Source organism: Drosophila montana, unplaced genomic scaffold (assembly GCF_035044405.1).
Source record: "Drosophila montana isolate Dmon_TW-CO22-7 unplaced genomic scaffold, ASM3504440v1 contig_1417_1, whole genome shotgun sequence".
NCBI classification, from domain to species: Eukaryota; Metazoa; Arthropoda; class Insecta; order Diptera; family Drosophilidae; genus Drosophila; species Drosophila montana.
In genome coordinates, this window is record NW_026996370.1 from 190,474 (window position 1) to 206,511 (window position 16,038).

The following is a 16,038-nucleotide window of genomic DNA, read 5'->3' on the forward strand; positions in this document are numbered from 1 at the left end:
TGTAATGTAAATGTGACATACAGACCACTGAAATGATCTAAAAAATATGGCTATCTGTTCGTTATTTGAATCGAACATATATACTGGAGAACAGAACCACACTGTTTCTCTGCCAGCTAACTCGTTTTTAAAATCACAAAAATCGCATTAAATACCACAAGTTTTCGTTGTCGTTATGGTTGTATCAATTTTATTTGGAATTGCACTTCAACTTTGCCCAATTACAGCAACCAATTAAATGTTTTACAATTTTTTTTCAATATTTTTCTCATTTTTTTTAAGCGTTAAAAATGTTGTAGCCAAAAAATAACATATGGTCATATGGTACATACTGTATATATATATATATATATATTTATATATAACATGTTCGTATAAATATATTGTATTTCTCAATTTTTTTTAACGCATTTGAATAAAATTTTTCATTGCACAAATGTGGTTCAGAAATTGGTATCAACTTGATTTTGTTGTAATTTTCTATAGAATTTGTATATAAAATTTTACTAACAATTGCACAACTTCGTCCGCATGATTTATATACATTAAAATAGCTACAGTAATTACACATTTAGATATATGATTTGATAAGAAATCAATTTACGCTTAAAGGTTGGTTTAAGTAAATTTTGTGTATGGTAAATTCAACTAATATAAACTAAAATGACTCATACATGACAAAACATACAAATATTAATTATAAGTAAAATAGATTGTGGAAAACAAGAATAGTTATGCCAAATAATTGCACTATAACGTTAAATTCAATTGTTAAAATAATTAAACAAAATCTTTGCTGCAAAGTAAATGATATTGTTGCTGTTGCCATTGTAATGCACTTTCGATTTGCTTCAGCGCCACTTAAATTATAAAACTTAACAAACAATATTTTCTTTTTCTTTTTTAATAATTGGCTCGGAAATTGCTTAATTTGTCCAGGCAACATGCCAATGTAAATTTCGAAAGCATCTTTCACTTAATTAGCTTCAAAATTCAATTGACGATTCCAGTTGCGGCTGGTAAACAAAAAAAAACTTAAATGCTGCGTAAAGACATAGTTCGTCAAAATATGTACTAAAAATATGCACTACATAAGCATAATTCATACATAGTTATGTATATGGAATTGTTGTCGATTTTTACTTTGCTTTTGTTGCATTTGCTATGTTTTTGATTTTTTTTTTTTTTGTTGAGAAATTTATCGTATAAAGGAACAAGAGTCTTGCCAAACAAAATTCAAAAAACCGTTCCGTACGCGGGAAAACAGCTCTGAAAGTAGTTTGTACAATCAAGCATTATTAAAACATAATGTACATGTCGTTGCTCTTAAATCAAATCGAATCGTTGTTTTTTGTCAGAGCCCACAACTTAGCATGCCATATGCGTTTTTGGTGTTTGTGTTTGTTGTTGTTAACAATATTATTATGTAGCTTCTCTTTAGACGCTGATTATGTGGGGTTCTTTTGAGCTTGTTGGTTGCTGATCATTATGTCTACTCTTTATATCAGGTTATATAACAGGAATGCATGACTAATAATATAAGATACAAACTATAAGTAGCTAATTATACATTATCGATACAGTGCACATATATATATATATACATATATATATATATATTTATTTATGGTTTCAGTTATGTGCATATGGGCTGCTAAATCTTAAGAGATGCTGGCAGGGTTATTTTGGGGGAATGTTTACCGCTTTGTGCTAACCAAAAAGCCAAAATTTCAATTTTCTTTCTAAACTGATAAATTCTTAAACAAACAAACTCTTTCACTCGAAACTCGTTCGGTTCTCGATACAACGAAATAAAATAAAATAATAAAATAAAATAAAATATCTCTCGGGCAGGCAGGCAAACATGAACCGTGGCCAGCTTTGGGCCTTGGTTTCAGGTTTAGGACTTTTTCACATTGTGCTTGCTAACTAGGGCCTGCAATTTGTGCAGCTGACTAAGTAGATTGGCATTGGTCTCCTCCAGTGACTCGAGGCGCTTCTTGTAATCATGATTCTCAGTAACCAAAATTTCCACTCGCCGTTCCAGCTGATCCATGTACTCTTTCTTTTTACGACGACTTTCCTGAGCAGAGATCTGTACAATTGAGACAGACATTGGTCAATAAATTCTCCAGATGTTTTTCTGCACTGAGCTCCCACATACCTTATTTTTAATTTTGCGTCGTATCTTCTTGAGCGATTTCTCTTCGGCTTTGGTGAGTGGCAGCTTCTGTGGTATCGGATAGCCCTCAGCGAGCAGCGTGCGTTTCTCTTCCTCCGTCAATAGCAGAGTGCCCGTTGAGCCTTTCTACAAGTGCGAATAATCGAAATGAGTTTCCAGTGACAAAATATATATTATTTTAATCTAGATATAATTACCGGCTGTGAGCTAATCAACGGTGTGTGTATGGGCTGCCTCGTCGATGGTGCGGCCGTGTTGGAGGCACCATTGCTACTGGCGGCGCGGGTTATGGCGGCAGCAGCGCGTCGCGCGCTCCCATTGCTTGCCGTTTCACCATTGGCGGCTGCATTGGCCACGGCGGATATGGAAACGGAAGCATTGGGCGACAGTGGCGCATACAAATGTTCCGGTGACAAGTTACCTTCCGAGTCATCGCTGGGCAGAGAAGAAGGCGGTGTCAGCGGAATGCCATAGGCATGCGATTTGCCCGTGCTGTTGCTAGCGTTGCTTTCTTTCTCGCTCTTGATGGCTATCTTGGGCAGCATTAGGCTTTGGCTGCCCTGGCCAAGCAAGAGCTGTTGCTGCTGGGATTTGATGAGGCTGTTGTTGCTGGTGGCAAGCAGAAGGCCACCGTGCTGTTCCATATAAGAAAAAAAAAAATTCTGTTTAGCATTGGGCTGATAAGGGGTTTGGGCGGGACTGTCTAACCTTTTGGTCGAAGAGCAATTCTGGCTGCAAATTGGCCAGATTAAGGCTCAGCTGCTGGGCGCTGCTGTTCTGTGAGTTTGGACTGGCGGGGCAGCTGGAATCTGGCGACATCGGCTCATCCTTAATGATCGCATCTTCGATCTCAATGTCTGAGCATATATCGGGCGATATGCTGCCCTCTCGGGCCGATGACACCGATGAGCTGCAATCGTTGTCGTCGTACATTTCCGCCAAGTGTTGAGGTAGTTGAAAATGTTCCAGTGAAACGTTCATGCTGCCGTTTCCACTGCTGCTGCCGCTGCTGTGCTGCTGCACCTCGGCATTGCTGCGTGCGAGGGCTGTGGATGCAGCCGCCAACTCCGTAATGGCTGCGCTCAATGCGGAACTGGCGCTGGCGCTGCTCATGCTGCTCAGCATGGCGGTGCTACGGCTGTTTCTTGCGGGCGGGTGTAGTGTCAGGCATTTTGGATCGATGGTGATGCGCCCACTTCCGGAGTAGCACTCGTCATCCATATCTGCAAAGGCGAGTGGTCGAAACATATTTACTTGGAACAGCAAGCTAATCAAATTATATTTAAAATGTATTCATAAAATTGAAAAGGTCGCTTCTAGGAATTTGACCTATTAGCTAATAAGATGGCGCAACTCTGATTGGAGGCGCATTTAACAGCCAAATAATCGGATGTAGTAGAATTTTAGCATAACGTTTGGTTATCCGTTGTTAGCAACCGCAACGTATCCGTTACGTTACGTTACGTACATATTGCTTACGTCTTTGGCTCAGACGCCAAATCGAATAATATCAAATAATGTGCGCGCGCAAATATTGTGTTGGGCAACCTACTTTTGTTGAATGTTTCATTCTATGGCCTAGGGCAGCAGTTTGGTATTTAGCAAATATTATACAACAATTTGATGTTCTTTTCTGTAACTGTACAAACAGGGCCAAACATTGGATCACTTGCCACTGGCGCGCGCGTCAGCAGATGCTTGTGGCATGGCACTTGTGTTTGCATTTGATAGGTATGTATGTTTTTTTTGTATTCGTTTTTTTGTTTTTTCAGCCACGTTCTTGTCGCTCGCCCTCCCTGAATGGTCTTTTTTGTCATACATTTTAATTTTATTTACACAGTTGTTGTACAGTTTCCATAAAATTACAAATAATAAAAAAACAGGCCAGCAGCAATTATATACCGTGCGTCCATATTCATACAAACATATATACGGGAATATTACCAGCAACAACAACAACAACAACAACAACAAAAACAATAACAATAACTGATATCGCGTCAAAGTACAAAACTTCATGCACGAGTACTGCGTTAAATTGCTAAATGCTACCGCGACATTAAAAAAAAAAAAAAAAAAAAAAACAGAAGCTGTTCAACTGTTTTTCATGTTGTCGTTCACTATGTACATGGCCTAAATTCACAATGGAGCCACCAACTGGCAACTGTATTTGTCTTGACTTTAACCAGACAACCAAAGCGTAAACTCAAAAGAACAGAACGTTAACGTAACCGTTATCCGAAAAAGAAAAATCGATAACAATTGGCAGCTGGTTGATAAACTCAATCTTAAATCGATATCACACGATTCGCAATACCTACCATCGATCTTGGCCTGCAGGCTTTTTGGTGAATCGGGCAGGGAGTCACCGTCGCTGTTGAGACTATAGGAATGCTCCGTTTTGATGGGGCCCGTGCCATTGAGCAGCGCGTCGGAGATGAGCTTGTCGTGTAGAATGACAGTCGGATCCTTGACATCACGATCGTAAAACCAATCGTGCATATCATGATCACTGCTTATTTTCAAGGATTCCGTCTGTAAAAATATCAGCAAAAAACAATAGCAAAGGTAATTAGTAAATGTACACACGGCATGGAGTCGTAGTCGCAGTCGTGCTGCATAGCGATAGCGCACGCTTATATAACTTAGAAACAAAAGTAGAAAATGTACATTTTTGTGCAAACAAGAAAAAAATAAATCAAATAAAAAACACTAGAAATAATTTGAAAAGCGAATCGCACGAAACGCTGGCACACGTAAAACCAAAACGCAGCGATACAGATACACGACCCATGCAGATAGCCCAAAACAACAAGCTTTGGGTCTATACATATATGAAAAATACAACATTTTAAAATATATATATAGAAAGATGGGCAGCCTTGCATGCGCTGCGAGGAATGTAGTATTTTTTTTCGTATATATATATATTTTTTTTGTTTGTCAATCTTATCAAAGACGACAGCGACACTATCGTACCCTTGAAATTCTCATTGATTCAAACAAAATAAAAATAAAAGCAATTTAAAGTTATCATTTCATAATAACTGAAGTGGAACCAGCAATTGAAATGATTTGTATTTGAATTTATGAACGGTTAAAATCATTTCAAAATGTCCGCCTTTCTGCTTGTCATTGCGATAGTTTTCCCTCGTATCGATTGCATGTCCTTTCGCATGCGACAATCGATAACACTGACACGGGGCCCGGCAGCAATCGCAACGCATCGCTTATTTTGCAGGGCTTGCAAAAAATTAATTGAAAAATGTGTAACAGATTAATAAATCAAATTTAAATGGATCGCATTTTGTGGTGTTGTGAGCGTGATTAGTCGTCAACAACCTTGAAAAACAACCATGTGCATGATGAGAGCTTGTGATGAGCACAAATGCGATTTGCAACAAGTGTTTGACTGTTGTTTGCCGCTTAACAGGAACGAGTTTTCTTTTTCTGCTGTGCTTCGACTCGAAATACCCAGAATGCGAAATTAGCCTGATGATGTAATCTGAATGTGCCAGTTTTTGACAAAATATATGTATGTAGTATACAAAAAAAAAAAATAAGACGGTTTGAATTTACTTAATTGCTGTAAGCAAATCTACGGCTATAAATTGTTGACCCATATAAATGCGACACTTTCTGCATGTATGTAGTAAGTGTGTGAGTGTGTGTCTACATACATTGTATATGTACGTATGTACGTACATATGTGGAATGATAAAAAGTGCATGTAATTACGCTTGGCTTTAAAAGCCCATTAGTATGTAAAATATATATTTTTTGCCTCAAAAATGCTCACATTCTAAGCCACACTCGACTGGGAAATCCAGTTTTGGCCATAAGAAAAGGGAACGTCGTCGTCGCGGGCATGGCCATAAGTGAGTAACTATGTGCGTGTGTCTGTGTGACAGCCGGCTTGCTTGCGTGCCGCCGCAGGTATGAATCTCCCTCTCTCTCTCTCTTTCACTCACTCTGCCTCGTCTGTCTGTCCCCGTCTCTCCGGCTGCTTCTGTGTGGGTCTTCTTTCAAGCTTACCACTTATTCGTACTCGGCATATAAACTTAAACATTGATTACCGTTTGCACGCGTGCATTGTATATGCCTTTTGTACGTACGTACGTATGCGCATACATATGCATGTAAAAGCATTCGCTGGTATGCGCGAGGGTGGATTTAAAAGAAGTCGTAAATGTCGTAGCCGTATGTACAACCTGACGCGCAACTGCGATGACACTTGCATTGTTAACGCAGCTAAGCCGCGATCGTATTTGTGATGAGCCTTGCACCGATAACTTAATGTAATTGTGATGAGCCGTGCATCGATAACTTAATGTAAATGTGATGAGCGATAGCCCAGTTTATACTAATTGCATTTTCATACACACACATACATACCTATGCAAATAATAAAAAAAAAGTACCACAAGACAATTTTCGCAAGCTCCATTTTATGATCCACCCTCGTAAGCTTGTACGTATGTTTGTATATCCCTGCACAAGTGCTTTCTCCATATTTTAGCCGTCTCTCCGCAGCGGCCAAGAATCAGCAAAGTAGCAGCGGCAGCAGAGAAGCGTAAATAAATTGTACAAGTGTGTGTGTGTGTGTGCGTGCCTGTAGCGAGTGTGTGTATGTTTATGATGAGTTCAACGAACCTTGGAATTGTTGAGAATTAGCAATTCTTGAAAAATGTTACCAAAACGGGCAACATAAACACACACACATACACACACACACACACATAATCACATCGGTATACAGAGAGATATTGTGTGAAGCTTGATGATGAAAGAAAGCCAAGAGACAGCAAAAAAAAAATGCTCACAGGCATTTCTCGCTGCTTCAGCTGCCCGCCCCTCCTCTCAGCTGTGGATCTTGGCATGGCGGCGCTGGGGGCCAAGTTACGGACAAATCAAAGATGTGGAGCATCTCTCAGAGTTCGTTGCTGCAGGTTTCAGGTGTTTTTTGTCTTCGCGCTCAACGAAAGCCGAGGGCGAGTGCCGAGACAAGTGGTGCGGACCCTTAAGCCGCAAAAAGCGCTTAAGCAATAGCTTAAGCACCTAATGATCATCACAATGCATGATTTCGATTGTATGCTGTGCTATCGATGACAGACCGTTATCGATGCAAATGAGCACCTGTTGAGCTCGTCACACGTGCGACTCGTATAAGTTTTATGAGAACTTTTCCACATTTTCTTCGGTTGCACTTCGTTTCGTTAAACTATTCAAAAAAATAAATTCACATAAGACCAAATGAGCCGCCCGAGGGTTTCTATTCAACATACCATACAGACTGGTATCTGTTCGACATTAGCATATCGCCTTCATTCCATTATACAATTTTATTTAAATTTTTGTTGTTCCAGGCAAAAGAGCAAGAAAAAGGGTGTAAAAGACAAAAAGCAAAGCTACAATCAAAAAAAAAAAGCACCAACAAAAACCAAAAATACAATTTCATAAAATAATTAAACTGGTTATAGTTTTTTTTCTCTCTCTTTAGTTTTTTGTATTGTCTATACATATTTCGATTTTGCTTTTTCGCTTGCTCCACAAATTGGATTGATTAAATAATGTTGCAGCAAGCGAAAACCTTTCACATTTATATAAATGCAGTTGTGTGCGTGTGTGTGTGTGTGTGTGTGTGTGTGTGTGTGTGTGTGCGAGTGTGTGTACATGTGTACTTATGTTTGTGGGCACAAACACACTCAACTTGCATATATATCGGTTTTCTTTGTGTTGTGCACAGCATTTTTAGTTGCTCTTTATTTCTTTTCAATTTTATGCTTGTCTGTCCGTCCGTCCGTTCGTCCGTCTGTCTGTCTGTCTGACTGTCTGACTGTGTGTCTGTCTGACTGCCTTTCTGCTTCTTCTTCTTCATCATGATCATCATCGCTGTAAAGTGAAAGGTGCTCCCACAATTCAAAAATGCTTTTTAACTTGAAAAATTGCTACGCTTTGGCTTGCGCTTTGGTTTCTTATGGGGTTTTGCGTTTTTTTTCGACTTTTGCCTGGCAGTCGAAAAGCGTGGTAAATGGTAATTGGTAAATGTAAAGTGGCCTGAAAAGAAAGTGGACGAACAGAAGAATACTAAAAGGCAACCCTCTCGATAAGCTGCCTTTCAAATAGTGTTGTAAATTCATTTTACAAATCGATAAAAATTTTTTTTGAAAATTATAAGAAAGAAGAAAAGTTAATTTGAATATATAATTTACTAATTTTGTATGCTTTTTTATTTTTTACTTCATTTGAGATATGTTAATTAACGCCAAATGATCGATGCCCCAAAATCGGGCATGCTTATACTATAATCGATATATTGATGTTTCGATAATTTTCGATTAGGCGACTAATTGACCTTGTTAACACCCATTGACATTACGTATACGCCGTGTGGCAACCCCAATGCGACGCAAGCCCAATTGGCAACACGGAACAGCAGCTAAGTGACGTGTTTTTGGCGTATTTCAGTTATAAATATACCCAAATGGGTATATTAATAGCATGGACACACACAAACATACACACCCCAGAGCGATATGGCGTGCGTCCTATGCGGGCTTAACCTTATCACCAACAAACAAATATAATATATAATATATAATTGCGAATGTGTGTGCCAAAAGAGAAATGTACGCAAGCAGCAAGGCGCCCTGACGTAAAACCCACCCGCCGCCAGTTAACCGATTCCCCAAGTCTGACAAAATATATTCGCAAAACGGAAATGTTGTGAAAGTTGCGAACCCACGCGTGAAGACTCCAGTAGCCATGGCTTGCAATTGGTCCTAATCGCATTGGCATTTGTGGCATTGCGGTTGCTCTATACGCTCAGCTGCCAAAGTGGTTGACTTTGACGCCATTCACAAAATAAAGCAATAAATAAATGAATAAAACAAAATAAAATGAAGAGAGCCAATAGGACGGAAGCAACAATTATGTAGATCAACAAACGATTTTGGCCAAAACCAATTGATCAAGTGAGCTTTGTTAGCATACTGGATGGTTGAATGAATCACTTAGGGTCTTCATTATTGATTCGCTTTCAAGATGTCTGACTCATTTGAGTGATAATGGCTACGCCGGACTTGGGCGCGATAAGCTGACTCTCTTAATTGATCGCTTAATTGCCATAAAAACAGCCTAGCCGAAAGTCTATTCAAACCACGTTTTAATATTTCAAAAATCATTTGCTTAACATAAAAAACGTTTATGAGAAATCCAAATACAAAATATACGTAACTTTAATCTGAACTTACTAACTGTATTTAGCATGCGCCATTTTGAGTAGAGCTCAAATTTAGCCCGCGACTTATATATGAAAATATGTACGAATTCCAATATTTTCAGAATAACGGGCAATTGCAAATTAAATATTTAAAATATTTCATCAAAATATCAATATATATTAGACTAAAAGCGAAGTTCAAGGATGTGGGAGATTAGGGAGTATAACAGAAACCCCGTGATCAACGCAACCTCATAGCTAATTAACCTTTCATTTTGCATTACATACCATTCACCCTTTAATAAGACTTAACTGTTGCACAACTTGTTGCCATCGCTTGCTGTGTTACACTTATCGTATAACACTTCATTAACGCACATTGGAGACAAAACAATATGGTGCGCCCACGCTACAGCAAGACAGACCCCACCCCACCCCGCACAGCCTGGCCCTGTTTGGACCATGTGCTCGTATTGTAAATTCAATCTATGAATAATTCACACAGAGCCTTCAACTCCTGCCTGGCGGCTGCTGGCGCTGACTTGCTGGCAGCCTGCTTGGGCCTGACATTGACGTCAAGAGTAAACTAAACAGCTGGTCGCCTGACGGCCGCCCACATACAATCGTAACTATGTTGGACTTAAGAGCAGACTGTTGCTCTTTGCACTCGCGCTGAAAAGAGAGCAAGAAACGGCGGGCAGCAACAACAAACTGTGCAATGCGCATCCTGCACTGCGCAGCGCGTGTAAAATTCGCATGAATGGACGCGAAAGTTGACTCAATGAATGATGTGGGGGGTGTCTCTCTCTCTCTCTCTCTCTCTTTCTTAACATCTCTCTTTCTAACTGTAATACGATGATACTATAAATGTGCATGTATATATACAAAAACATATGTGTGTGGTTTGCACAAATTTAATTATGCGCGCTTTTGCCATATGTTTGAACTTTTTTCATAGAAATGTGCCGCTAACAAACCACAAAATTTGCAGTGTTGCCATCGCTGCATGATTTTTTTTTGTTTTTGGCATTCGCTTTGGATTTTTAACCTGTTTTTGCAGATTGCAACGCTAGCTACGCTCATTGGAAATGTCAAAGTTAAGCAATACACACACACACACACACACACACACACACACACACACCACACCATACACACGCACACAAACACACTCACTCACACACATTGTTTGAGTTTATGCCATATTGAAAGTATCGTGCACACATAGCTCGAACTAGTTATTCAAATATGCTGAGCAACCGTCTCTTGAGAGACTGTTGCCAAGCACGTTTTTCAGTTTTGTGGGTTCTCGTGTGCATTTAAAATAGCGGCGCGCTGCACTAAGCCGTTAGAAACTCAACATAACCTCAAAGACACACACACACAAACAACTCGCACACATGCAGAGCGACATTTGCATGCATTTGTTAACTGTTCTTTGTTCGCTGTTGTTTTTGTTTTTGTTTTACCGTAAAGGGTGTCAAATTGTCTTTGGCAAAATGGTTAATATCATTATGTACGCTCTATACTCTATGCTAGCAAAATTTGTTGGCATCTTTTGCTTATATAAGCGAAAGTTGTATCAAAATGTAAAGCGGTTGAAATGTTAAATACACAAACACACACACACACACATGCATGCATATGTGTATGTGTATATGTAAAGGTAAGCTGTGGTTAAGTTTTTTAATGCTTCTGGTGGCCCCTCAAGGGTAGCAGCCGTCAAGTCGAATAAACTTGCTGACTTATTAACTTGAACTTGTTTGTTAATGCTGCAATTTTCTTCTCGACTTGACTTTTGGTCTTACAAATTTGCCCCGCTCAACTTTTTTCTTTCTTTCTTTCTTTCGGTTTTTTTTTTTTTTTGGTCAGCATTCTTTCTGTGAAGGCGATTGCCTTTTTTCAGCTTTCGTCGAGCCAAGGTAATAATTTTACTGGTTTTTTTATTTTGGGTTTTCAATTCTGCATGCTAAAAGAAAGAGGAAGAAATTGTAGACCAAGTTTTTACTTGGTTAATTGAATGCCAAAAAATATCTTCAGATAGTTTTTAGGAAACAATATCAAGCTTAAAAAAATACATGAGCATATCATGTTTCCTGTGAATATAATCATCGTATATTTGCCGACATTCCTGAAGATTTGCTCTACGAGTGAATAACCCCTTTAATGGTTTAGAATATATTATAATCATATACAGTACATTTCAGTCTTCGAGTACAATGTATGTACACATGCATATACATATATAAGATTAATTCGAATGCTGTCTAGCATGACGTTTTGTTTCCAAGCAACATGTGCTCCTTATCTTGGTACAAAAATGTTAAAATAGAATTTTAGCTTCCAGCAGCAATATGTCAAAGTCCTTATCAATAGAACAGTGGACCACTATTAATGAATTATAGCTAATGGCATCTAAGGTTTCTACGGAATCTAATATGAACGCGGAGTGTTCAATTGAATACATATGTACATATATCTACATTTAACTTATCACAAAGATAAAACTAGAGTTTTTAAGAGTTCGATTTCTGGATGAGATGATATAGTATACCATTACTTATACATGTTTTTTTAAGATCGTAGTATTCCCCATTTAAGACAGTTTTTCATGCTTATTATTTCTAAAAATATTTAAAATTATTCAATAATTCGTGAAGTAATCAATAAATAATGTAATGACTTACTGACAGCCCTGATAAGCGCACACTTGAGGCACAAATGATTGCCCCCGACCATCTAGCTTAAAGGGGGACTTTTTTTGTTTTTGTTTTGTGTCGGTCAATTAACAGATTGCGATGTACGGTACATGTGTAAAAAAAAGTAAAGCACAATGTCTGGGATTTTTTTGCAGTTGGTAAATATTTGAATTTCACTTTTATTGCAAGGTAATCCCAACAAAACGGATTATCTATAAATGTTATTCTTTTGGCATTTAGCCTGTGGAAAAGCCCAATCGAGCTTTATTTACTATATATAAAACACTATATATATATATAGACAAATGACTTTTGTTTATGTACAAAACGAACGCGCGCCTAATCAAAACTATTTTGAGGTCTTATCTGGCTTTTGGCCCTCTTTTGTTTTTACTTTTTTTTTTTTCGGTTACAAAATGGTCTGTGATAAGATTTTTGATATGCCGCAGCCAGACGTCAACTTGAGGCAATGATAATTTAAATTTTAAAATAATGCCAAAATTAGCCAAAACGATAAACTATGAAATAAATACTTATTGTGTTTAGAGTGATGGTCAAATCATAAAGAGGAAAAATACGCACACACACACACACACACGTAATGCAACCCGAAACAGATTCTGACGTAATCGAGGGCGCACGCCCCGGGTCTACGGCGTACTGCTTACGGCGGGAAAAAAACTGCACGCGCATTTTGTTCCCGGGAATTTTGTTGTTTTTGCCGCTGCTTTAGATTTTGTTTTGGTTTTGCTTTTAATATACATACATATACATTTTTTTTGTTTTTCGCATGAGCCTATTTTGGTCGGGCGTCGCGGTCTTTGCTGCATTATCTCGCCCAGTAATGACACTGACGGCCCGAGGTTTTGTCAGTTTAAAGTGCAGCAACAATAACAACAATACTAATAGCAACAAAAAAGTCATTAGTAACTTTGCATTTAGCGCAGCTGATAGCGCAGTTCGTCTTATCACTACTGCACCCCGCACGCCCCTCAGGCCTGACAGTTCTCCAGTCTATGTGTGTGCGTGAGTGTGCCGTAATAGATTCTTTCTTTCTATTGTATTTAGAATCTGCTGTCCGCCGTAGTACTCATAAATGTTACGCCGACAGCAGCAGCAGCAGCAGAGACGCTTCCTCGACGGCGACATGTATTCATTACTGTTTCCGCAGCGATAAGCAGGCCTCACAAATGAGGCTCAACGCAGCACACACACACGCACGCACAAAAGAGAAGAAGAGAAGAGAAGAAGAGAAGAACCGTACGTATAACAATTTTTGCTCGCTAAATGATAAATTTCTTCAGTTTCTTTTCAATTTCTTGGAAAAACTTCAATTATCATTATCAGAACACTTTGGAGGTACAAAAAAAAAAAAAAAAGAAGAACTTTCGTAAGACCAGAAATAGTTCTCTCCCTTATCGCCGGCCATGTAAATGATATTTTTTGAACACAAGAAATCACTAACAAAAAAAATGATTTGTCTGCCGATGTTACCCCCTTCACTAAGAGGTAAGAAGCTAAACAAGACTCAACGTAACCGAGTTGACAGAGATAAAAAGAAAAGAAGAAGAAGGGAACCTTGTAGCCTTGCCTTTCATATCATATCTTATTTTTTTTTTGATTTTGTTTTTTTGCAAAAGTTGTTTTCAGTTATGTAGCTACGCCCCGGCACGTTCTCCTACATACATAAGTGGGAAATCGAATCGAAATAACAGTGTATCGAGAACAGGGTGTGTGCTGTCGTATATCACATAGTTAGGGTCCCCGATGTGGTAGCTGGCGCAACGGTGTCGATTAGATTTGGCTTTTGGTGACTGGCAAGAGTCAAGACTCAAGTCTCAAGTCTCAAGACTCTCGAGTCTCTTGGACAGACAGTTTTATGAGGTTGTTTTATAGGACAGGTTTTTATTTACATATACATTTTTTTTTTTTTTTTTTTTGGGGCCTTTTAGCGAGTGTTTCAAATACGCTGACACGGAGATCAGCTTGAATCGGAAAGGGAAAATGGAAGTTGTACAACAATTTCTCCCAATTCAAGCAATCTATGGCTAACGAGAGTTTTCTCCACACATTCATAATGTGTAATATATAATCTATGCCCCTTTATTTAAATTTTAACTAAATAACAAATCGTTGCACGTTCGTCGGTTCATTTGCCCGGCCTGATAAGCTCTATAAGCTTAATGTGGGTCATTAATACATATATATATATATATGTATTTATATTTTTTAAATTCGTTTTTCAAATGCAATTTCATTTTCTCCCGAACATGACTTTTTATTAAGTATATGCAACACTTGGCCCATTGTTCAGCTAATGTCAAGAGTTTACATTTTAATGACAACAGCTCAAAGTTACATATGTACATGGAGACGTATGTACAGTCGGGCAGTATATGTATATGTACTATATAAGCATGTATCTGGGCGGCTTTTCCATTATTTAAGATCGTACTCTTATCGTGTGGCTCGGTTCAACTTGAACGTCACTTGTGACTATAAAACATACACGAGTGTAATTAACACGAGAACTGATAAACTGATAAAGCATTTGGCTGGATGGTATCATAAATTGAACTCTAGAGGTTCGCTTACCGGATCTAAATCGGAGTCCCATATATCTTTGAGGTCGCCATCGTAAAACGAATCCATACTGAGGTTTGGTATTGTTTGCTTATTTATTTTATTTTTCGCGCTCTAAGAACTTTTTAGGTTTTTTTTGTTTTTTTTTTTTTTGTTTTTTCTGTTAATTTTATATTTTCAGTTGATTTTTGCGGTGTTCGACTTCGTTCCACCTGGTTGCAGTCACACAATTTTCTTAGTTTTCCTCAATTTCTTCTCTATTAAATATATGTATATATTGTATATATCTATGTATATATATTTTAGTGATAAATATACAAATTCCTTTCTTTCTGGCTAAAGCTAGTCGACAACAGTTCTGGACGCGCTTCTTTATAACACTTATTAGGGCGAAACCTGTTGCTTCCAAAGAATGTTTTCACTTGACATTGTTAAAGTCCGTGTGTGTGTGTGTGTGTGTGTGTTTTCTGTGTGTGTTTGTGTGTATCGCAGCGCGAGCGAGTGCTTGCGTGTGTGTGTACGAACATATGTATGTATGTATAGTTCTAACTTGGTTTACAACTTGTAGCTGGATTAAACTTGTTGCACGCGTTCGTTGGGGGGCTTTTTTCCGTTGTTGTTGTTGTTGTAATTATATATTTAACGATTTTATCCAACACATTCGATATTCACTAGTTTTTCGTAGAAAATTGTTATTAATTATAATTTTGTTTTTAATTGCGGTTTTCTTTTTTTTTTTTATATAGATTTAATGCTTTTGATATTTGTGTGGGGGACAGCAGCACATTTCCATTTCCATATGGCTGGCGTTGGCCATGTATAATAACATTTAAAATGTGTAGTTAATATCATTAACTGTTGCCGCTTTCGTAATTGAATTGTATATGGTACGTATATATGTATATATATGCATATATCTTGTATATATAATTGGTTAGCACAATTAGAATATTGTCCGTAGTGCGACTGCAGCCAAAAACGGTACTAAACTAAATGTCGGTGAAATTCTTGTGAATGCGAACGAACTGGCAGGCAGCAGCCGCAGCCGCAGTCATTGTCGACGTCGTCGTAGATTCGCTCTCTCTCACACATACACACACACACACACACACACACAAACGCATACACAATCGAAGCAAAGAGCGAATGTGAATGACTTAACGTATATTCGGTCGCTCCCTCTGCCGCTCGCGCGCATTGGCTGGCGTTAACAATGCCGGTTGCCGGCTTGCCTTGCGGGCTCTCTTAGCTTAACTTTCACGCTCTTTGGTCTTTGTAAAGTGAATGTAAGCAGGCGTCGCTCGTCGCCGTCGTCGTAAGCCGGCTTTGACGTCAAGCCAAGACTTATAGGA

At 38.5% G+C, this 16,038-nt stretch overlaps 1 protein-coding gene across 4 annotated transcripts; it reads right to left on the reverse strand.

Moving 5' to 3' along the window:
- Window positions 1–1,134: 1,134 nt before the first annotated feature.
- On the reverse strand, window positions 1,135–14,857 carry CrebA (Cyclic-AMP response element binding protein A). 4 transcript variants are annotated; one of them, XM_064684070.1, is made up of 6 exons: window positions 14,699–14,857; window positions 4,504–4,717; window positions 2,891–3,405; window positions 2,380–2,817; window positions 2,165–2,308; window positions 1,135–2,095 (listed from the first exon to the last, which is right to left on the reverse strand). In XM_064684070.1, exons 1-6 carry the CDS (start codon window positions 14,753–14,755, stop codon window positions 1,901–1,903), a joined length of 1,563 nt encoding a protein of 520 aa, XP_064540140.1. In that variant the 5' UTR covers window positions 14,756–14,857; the 3' UTR covers window positions 1,135–1,900. The 4 variants fall into 4 exon arrangements, with proteins under 4 accessions (XP_064540140.1, XP_064540132.1, XP_064540148.1 ...); XM_064684062.1 differs by lacking the exon at window positions 14,699–14,857 and adding an exon at window positions 6,259–6,401; XM_064684078.1 differs by lacking the exon at window positions 14,699–14,857 and adding an exon at window positions 6,298–6,336.
- Between the last annotated feature and the right edge of the window lie 1,181 nt (window positions 14,858–16,038).